General features: G+C 42.9%; 1 protein-coding gene across 1 annotated transcript in view; it reads right to left on the bottom strand.

The window, feature by feature from the left end:
* Positions 1-210: 210 nt before the first annotated feature.
* The window catches only part of LOC311049837 (ATP-dependent DNA/RNA helicase DHX36-like), a 32,210-nt gene continuing 24,117 nt past the window's right edge, over positions 211-8,303 (bottom strand). Inside the window, exons 21-27 of the mRNA XM_084063716.1 lie at positions 8,198-8,284; positions 8,012-8,095; positions 6,859-6,958; positions 5,709-5,799; positions 4,447-4,567; positions 1,820-1,972; positions 211-1,405 (exon numbers count right to left, since the gene is read on the bottom strand). Coding sequence (XP_083919842.1) covers positions 1,160-1,405; positions 1,820-1,972; positions 4,447-4,567; positions 5,709-5,799; positions 6,859-6,958; positions 8,012-8,095; positions 8,198-8,284 — 882 coding nt within the window. The 3' untranslated portion in view covers positions 211-1,159. The remainder of the gene's footprint in view (positions 1,406-1,819; positions 1,973-4,446; positions 4,568-5,708; positions 5,800-6,858; positions 6,959-8,011; positions 8,096-8,197; positions 8,285-8,303) is intronic.

Raw genomic sequence — 8,303 nt, 5'->3', positions numbered from 1 at the left:
AGATCTATTTGCACGTGCAACACAGGTGAACGGCGGACCATCAATTAAGCATATAGGCGTAGGCCATTTTTGAGGGTTAATATGTTTAAGTTGTTATTTCTTCTGCATACATTATAGAACAGACGATGGTACACTTTGTCTCATAGCTGTCTTCTATTTCTGCTTATTGTAAAAAAAAATATTGACATTAAGCAAATACATTACATGTGGTGTAGGCAAGCCATTGTGTTCTTTATTGCTCAGACCATCGCGTATACATTGCTGGGAACAAAAGCAAATACAGTAATATATTCTTTTTACAAATGAGTCAATATGAACTACCACTGGGTTTCCTACTTCTTGGAAAGAACAAAGAACATTCAACAGACCTTGTGTGGCGGACATTTAGGAGCAGGTTAAACTTAAACGTCATGTAGATAACATTTTATGTAAATGAATAAAAAAAAGAAGAAAACATCTGCAGAGCTTTTTAAAAAGGAGTGGAACAAAACTATTGCTTCCCTTGTGAAATTGTTTTGTTTAACTGCGCAAGCTGACAGCCGCCATTATCCATGGTATGCTTCCGTTTTTGTTGGTATGGTAAATGTCAACTACTGTACATGACTGCTACCTTGTAGACGTGAACCGGGGAAATAGCGAACCTTATGCAACAGAGGTGTTGTAAGTGCAACATACAACTAGCTGAATGTATGCTTTAACCCATTCAATCCGGGAATGCATCTCTGTCATTTTAGATTTCTTTTGGCTAAAAATAGCAGATCTACAAGCTCCTGCTATGTTTGAAAAATCTTGAAAATTTGTGCAAATATTTGAATACTTATTTTTTAAAGCGAACATTTGTAAAATATTTTGTTCCAGGGACCACCCAGGAGCAACGATTTGAGTTACAAATATTCGCTTTAAAAATATATATATTCAAAGATTTGCACAAATGTTCACAATTTTTCAAAAATAGCAGATCTACAAGCTCATAGTACTCTATATCTGCTATTTTTGAATAGACAAATAAATCTAAAATGACAGAGATGCGTTCCCGGATTGAATGGGTTAACTGGCGCAAATAACAACGCAAAACTGGCTATGAAAAACATCAATCAGAACTGACTGATGATACATTCGCACATTTCTACAGGTCTCTAAAAAAGGAGCAAACAACCCTCTAATTATCGTCCTCGTCGTCGTCATTATCGTCGTCACCGTACGAATGATGTCCTCTCGGGCCACAGCTGCCTTTCCTGCCGTACCCGGAGGGGTTGGCGCCGCCCGTAGACTTGTCCTGGGTGGTGATGAGGTCGAGGATGGCTGTGATGACGGCACAGTCCTTGGACTGGCGGTTGTTCCAGTCCACGGGAGCAGGGTTGCGGATCTTCTCTTCGAGCAGGGAATCCAGCTCTCTCCGCAGACTCTGTGGAAAGGAAAGAGCTGTCAGAGCTATTTGTCGCACGTCAGAGAATTCGCTATTTTCAGCTGAAGAAAGGTGTCAGGACGGAAACCTCATATGTCCACAACTGTTACTTTTCAGGATTCAAATGTAAAAATAGTAAAAGTAGCAGATCGACAAGCTCAAAATGCAACGCTTCGCGCTGTGTTTCGAGCTTGCAGATCAGGGACTCGAACCCGCGACAGGCTGCCAGGCCGCATTAGCAGCCTAGGTGCCCCAACCGCTACGCCAGCCGGCCGGGCCCAGATCTGCTACTTTTTATGCTTTTGTGTGACGCTGTAGGATGATCAAGTAGTAGGGCATTCATTTACTAAATTTAAAAATGATTAAATATGGAGATAAGAGGTTTCTGCCTATATGGGCGTGGAGGGGACCTGCCTTGACGAGGTGAGCGATACGCTCAGGGGACCTGAAGACGATCCACTGGTCAACGGCGATGGTCTCGTCGTCTCCGTCTTTCTGGATGGTGATGTCTCCTCCGAAGAACAGCAGTGAAAACGGGGACACCTCCGTACAGTCATACAGGAAGATCTGAGCACACACAGACACATGTTAATAACACACACACACACACACACACACACACACACACACACACACACACACCAATCTGACAAACATGACAAACATTATTGTAAGTCGCTTTGGATAAAAGCGTCTGCTAAATGACTGTAATGGGCAAACTATGAGCTTGTAGATCTATTTTTGAAAATGCGTGAAAATCTTTGAATATATATATTTTAAAGCAAACATGTCCGCGGTCCTGATATTATGACAACATAAGTAAAAATAATAATAATAATAATAATAATAACTGTTTTTTTTTGGATTTAGAAGACATTTGTAGAACCCCCAGAAGCAAATATTGGAGTTAAAAATGTTCGCTTTAAAGATTTGCAATTTGAACTTCCATATCTGCCATTTTTTTTATAGCCAAAGAAATCTAAAATGACAGATGTGTTCCCAGATTTAATGGGTTAAGACAAAATGTCACTATGCCATGTTTGTGATGCTATCTCACTCTCATTCAACACTCCCTGCAGTGTGACAGGTGTTTATTTTCTGTCAATCTTCCTCTATGTGCCAACTAGCAGGTGCACACGATCACTAAAATAAGTTTTCCTTCAAAAACAATCAATACATTTGACTTTCATATGAAAAAGGGAAAACAATTGAAATCACGTAAAATGAATATCAAAATATGGCAGAATATAAAATAGATGTCAGGACTGACGGTGTAAATGTTAGACCATCAGTCCAGTCATTCTATGCATGTTTTTTGATTGATTGAATACTTAATTAGACAGAAAATGTAAACAGCATGAGCCAGACATTTAGGCTAAAAGGATAGCACAAAAAAAGTCCAGGGGACTTGTTTCCATTGTGGCCCTATGTATTCATAAGGACAATTTCGGTAGAGAATGACACCACCTTTCTATGAATGGGAAAATTGCATTTACCTCTCCCTTTTTTAACTTCTCAAGATTTTTGTAACCCATTTTTTCACCCAGTGCCAATTGCCGAAGCTGTAATCCTAGCCGCTTCTCTCACTCTGCCAGCCTGGGGAGAGCCCCGAACAGAGCTCATGCTTCCTTCAATGCATGAGGAGTGAGCAGGCCGCTTCTTATCACCTGACAGGGGGTGTTTCTCCCGGTAGGACGTAGCGTGTCGAAGGAACACGTTATTCCAACCAGTTCCTTTCCCCTCCATTAGGCTGACCAGGGGGAGACAGTATAGAGACCAGGATTACTGCATGTTTTTTCGTGAGGGTACCTACGGGGAGAACATGCAAACTCCACACAGAAAGGGTACCACCCCTTGTGGTCTCCTGATAGATGGTTATTCAGGCAAATGTGAGAGAGAGATGTATTTATGCCCTCTCCATCTCTCTCACATGCCCACCACAGAGGCACTGAAAGTGGTTTCCAAACATTTTCAGCTTGAGATCCACAAGAGAAATGTGTTGTCTCCCTGGGACCCAAGCTTACAAAAACACATTTTTGAAGATCTCTTCAAGATCTCAAGAATGAAAAATAAACAAATCTTAAAATCTTTAGAAAATCGTTGGGGGAATTATCTTTTGTATTACAGGTATAAAAAGGGGGGGCATTTACTCGCAAACCATACAAACGGGTCGTGACCCAAAATGGGTCAAACACCTAAGTTTGGGCAACAGCTATAACAAACAATCGAAGGACACAGAAATGCATTTCCAACAGGACGCAAGGTAACACCCATTTGAGACTCGGGGATGGAGCGAGACGAGAGTGAAAAGAAAGGAAGAACGGATGATAACCGAGAGGCAGAATGTGTGGGCAGGAGACGAGGAAAACAAAGGTAGGCAAGGGAGAGCATCTGTTCCATCAGTGGGTGAGGCACGAGGACCCAAGGGCAAACATGTCATGAGAGCTCAGCTTCAGCATCATCCTCCACTTTCTTTCCCATTCTTCACATTCTCCCTGTAACCTGGCATTGAATCTCTGAAGCTGTTTACAGGTAAGGTTAAAGTTATACCTTATATAGTAGACCTTTCTTCATAGAGGCATAGGCAGTAAATCGAAAGACTAGGATTGTAAGCAAGCGGCAATTAAATGTTCTGAGAGGACATGAAAGGTAACCTTCATCGAGACAGACAAATGAGCTTGCAGGTCTGCTATTCGGCATGCAACTCCTGACATGGAATGAAATTGGACTTCAGAGGACAGAAGTGAGACAGACCGGGATTACAGTATGTGTCGTAGACTGTTTTTCTTTTTGTGTCTGGGAGCTTTGAAGTACAAGAGCCTTTGAGAGGCAGTTGAAAGGCAGCATTTTAATCAAATATTCATCCAGTCTAAGGCTGGTGCAAAATCCTCGCCAACCTTTACTCACTGACGCTTGCTTCCACTCACAGCAACACACACACATACAGACACACAGACACACACACACAGATGTACAGATATATTTGGGCGTGCAGTTCCATTAATGTGTCTCCTGTGTTCCATTTCCCTGTGACCACTTACACTGCTCGTCCTCATCTTGAGGTGGTAGACGAGCCAGGAATGGTTGAACTGAGTCTCCTCCACGTTGACAGACTTGGGGTGGATACACACCTTCCCGTCAGACTGAGTGTACACCTTAACCCTAAGAAAAGAAAAGAAAGAAATTGATATGTTACGCTTCTTGTGTGGTCTGTGTACAGATTATGTAATGTCGACATTTCCCCAAAAAACTAGTTCAGAATGAGACAAATGTTTGGAGGAAGTGTTGGAGTTTATTCTTTGGTGCCAAAACCGTAAAATCACATGTTTTCAAAGTGTAACGCTTAGGTGCCGAAACCGTGTTTTCAATCTTTTTGTTTTGTTTTTTCGGTAGGGAAAACGAGTCATTTTGGACGCACGATCACTCCGCCATTGTGACTCGCGTGAGAGATGTTGTCGTTCCAGGCGTTAGCCAGGACCATCGTGCACCGTGCACGCATGCATTGTTTTTCATGGATTGCTCGTTGTGGAGTCTAGAGCTTTAAACAGCACAGCGCAACGGTGAGATTTCTGGCACCGAACGTAATCTGGAACACTGTGTCTGGAACGTAACCAGACACAGTGCATCAGACTGTGATGCCTTTGGCCAGAATTGCTGATAAGATTCTGTCGGCGTTGCAAGGGCTAACCCACATCAAATTGTAATGATGTGGGGTAAGGTTTCATCAAAGTGCTGCTGTGCATTCTGCCTGATGGAAGCAAACAATCTGCATTCCACGCTCAATTAACAGAGCAGTGCATATTTGGTAAACACAACTACTAATTATGCGGCAGACTGGATGATAATTAAATGCTAAATCCACACAATGCATCTGCAATGCAGGTGAATTTAAGGTCTAATTTATATTCGCTCACTGCGTCAAGCTTTTTCAGTTGAAAAATCATTTATTTTCCTTTGACAAAGTTTAAATTAGCCTTCAGGCTCAAAGAGGACAGACAACAAAAAAACATGACAGCCCTGCTGTGTGAGTTTCTTGTGAAGGCAGATTCAACTGTGCTGATGACAACTGCCTGCGGGAGTGTTCTGTGATGATTGCATTGATCTGTGGGTGCAAAAGGGTCCCTATTCTTACGCATCACTTCTAAACCGGCCCTCTGCACAGCCTCAGGCAACTGTCACACACAGGGCTGTCACACACTACTACCTGGACACACTTGATGAGCCCTCTCCCCCTGCGAGAGATCAATAAATATAAGTATGCACTTGATCTTCTCATATCCTGTCGGTCTGTCGTCATACTTACCCTGGCCGTGTCTTGCTGTACCTTGGTCTTATCATAGCCACCTTGGGGTACAGACCAGCCACAATCACTGCCTTGATCAACTTCTCATTTTCTGAAAAAAGGCGAGAACGCAGGGAAGAAGATCAATACGTGCACAGGTCACACATGTGGGACAATAAATGTCTTTTGAGTGCTCCGATTGGTCAATCAAGGCATTCTTCAGTCTGTTATTTCTGAATAGAAGGCTGCTGCTCTGTCTCCGTTTATGTTACTATGGAAACAGAAACTTGTAAGACAATTATTTTGTTGTAAGTTGCTGTGTAATAAGGGGGATAATGTACAGTGAGGCGCCACGGCCATTACTGGCCCAAAAATGACCACCTCACTGTATATTATCCCTTACTTGATTCACTGGTCAGCTTCATGTTGGAGATGGCCATAGTCTTAACACATTCCATGCCAGAGGTTAATCTCATAATGTACTCACCAGTGCCAACTTATTGTTGTTTTTTTTCACGTCGCCATAGACCTCGTTAGAATCCTTAAGATTGAGCTCTAAACTGTTTGTAAACTCAGCGGTGATCCTTCTCCGTCGCCCAGTGAAAATCCCATGCAAAACGGAGACCGCCATTTGTAGTTACAACGGTTTATGTTAAACAGTGATCAGCGAGGAGAAAAACTACAAACGAGAAAATGGCGTTTTAGTGTGCGCTTTAGAATGGAGGCCGACGGGATCGGCAAAACCGGTTCCCGGATAATTCTGTTTCCGGTGGTGCTACAATGAAATGTGCCGTATCGAAAATTGAAAAAAGTGCAATGTGAACTTTTTTTCGAAAAAAAGAAAAAAACACCACTTCGCGTAGGTCTACGCGATTGGCACGTGGCGGCTTTAAATAGGTTTGCGTAGGTCTACGCGATTGGCAGTCAATGTGTTAATTAACCACTTGAAACTTATGATGCCTATTCTGAGATCTTCCATCTCACAACGTGTCGCAACGTGAGCTTGTAGATCGGCTATTTTCTGCAAATATATTTAGTGTAGAGAGAAAACAGGAGAGGGGCCTAGAATAGAGGCCCTGGTTATCTGGTCAACAAACTATAAGGGCCTTTACACCAGCTATTTCAAAGAACTTGAGGCTGCACCCAGAAAGCTCCTCTTTTCCTCCTCTACCTGAGTTGACGTTGGACTTGTGGTCTTTTGGGTCTCTGCTGCTGATGAAGCCCACCGACATGAGGTGTTCAGCAAACTGACCCTTCATATTGTGTAGCATCTAGAGGGGAAACAAGGTCAAAACCATCAGAGGCTCAATGTATGCATCTCCTCAACACTTGAGACTTAGCTGGGTCCCCCGACACACTATTCATTCGTAAGTTATGTGGCTATATTCACTGGTGGAAAAAGTACTCACATGTTTTACTTAAGTAAAAGTATCAATACTGCAATGTGGAAATACTCTGTTACAAGTAAAAGTCCGGAATTCTAATTTTACTTGAGTAAAAGTACTAAAGTATTAGTATCAAAATGTACTTCAATATGCGTCGCATTGCGACACATTGTGAGCTTGTAGACCGGCAATGGTCACCCTTATGGCTGCAGCATACTACAAATGATGATTTCTGCTTGGGCAGTGCATCCCGAACAAAATAAACGTTGGTGTGGATAAAACTGTTTTAAACTCTGCTCTGGGTTCTGAACGTTAGACCGATCCACTGTATACACACCACAGATCTTTGCTGTTTGTTAGAGGAACCTCAGACGTGCGTTGACATAATCCGTTTGTGAGATTCTGCCGTTTCTGGTGACAGACCCAGTGGACAAAGCATCTCTCTCCATTCATTCATTGCCACCTGGTTATGTTTGGCGTCGCTCAGAGAGAATTATCTCCAAACCCAAGCAACACAACCTTTCATCTAAACCATTGACCCTCAAAGTGACCCTCAAAACCTTTTCAGGTGGGGGTCTGCGGCCAAATACATATCAATTTGGGGGGAGTTTGAGAACCACTGATCTAAGCTGTCCATGTTGGGTTCCTGATAGATTGTGAAAATAAAACAATATAAATCACGAGCGCAATGACCAATCACACATACGAGGTTCGGCTAGCAGAGGTGTTCAACTACTTAGAAAATCTTGGCGGTGCAAGAAGTGCCAAAACGAACATCGCCAAGGCACTGACCAAGTTCTTGTGACATTTTGTTCTTATTGACCTGCCGAAGCTGAAAACATTTCTTGTTCAGTTGGAGTATGCTGCTGCACTGCTGCAGCAGGCGTTAAGTCAGCAGAACGGTTTCATAACGTTGTCTCATGGTGTCACCTCACTCACCTGGAGTGTATTGGCTGACAGGAAGTTTTCCCAACAGAAGTCCCTCTCATACCTGCCTCCACGCCGCTTAGCCTCCTCCCAGCCCTGGGCAATAATGTACAGTATGATCAGTTCACACACAACCGCTTCCTGGCTCATATCATATCACAAATGTATTAACTTGAAGAAATGTGTAATCTGCTTCACCTTCAAGGCATTGACAATAGTTAGATGGTCACTCTTAGAATTTCTGGACAGGATTTTCCTCTTCATGTCTGCCACCTTCTCCTTGCCCTGAGAAGAAGGGCAGAGA

Source organism: Gymnoscopelus microlampas, assembly GCF_963454915.1.
Source record: "Gymnoscopelus microlampas genome assembly, chromosome: 8".
Lineage (NCBI taxonomy): Eukaryota > Metazoa > Chordata > Actinopteri > Myctophiformes > Myctophidae > Gymnoscopelus > Gymnoscopelus microlampas.
The sequence above is the reverse complement of the archived record's forward strand: the minus strand, read 5'-3'. Positions and strand labels throughout refer to the sequence as shown.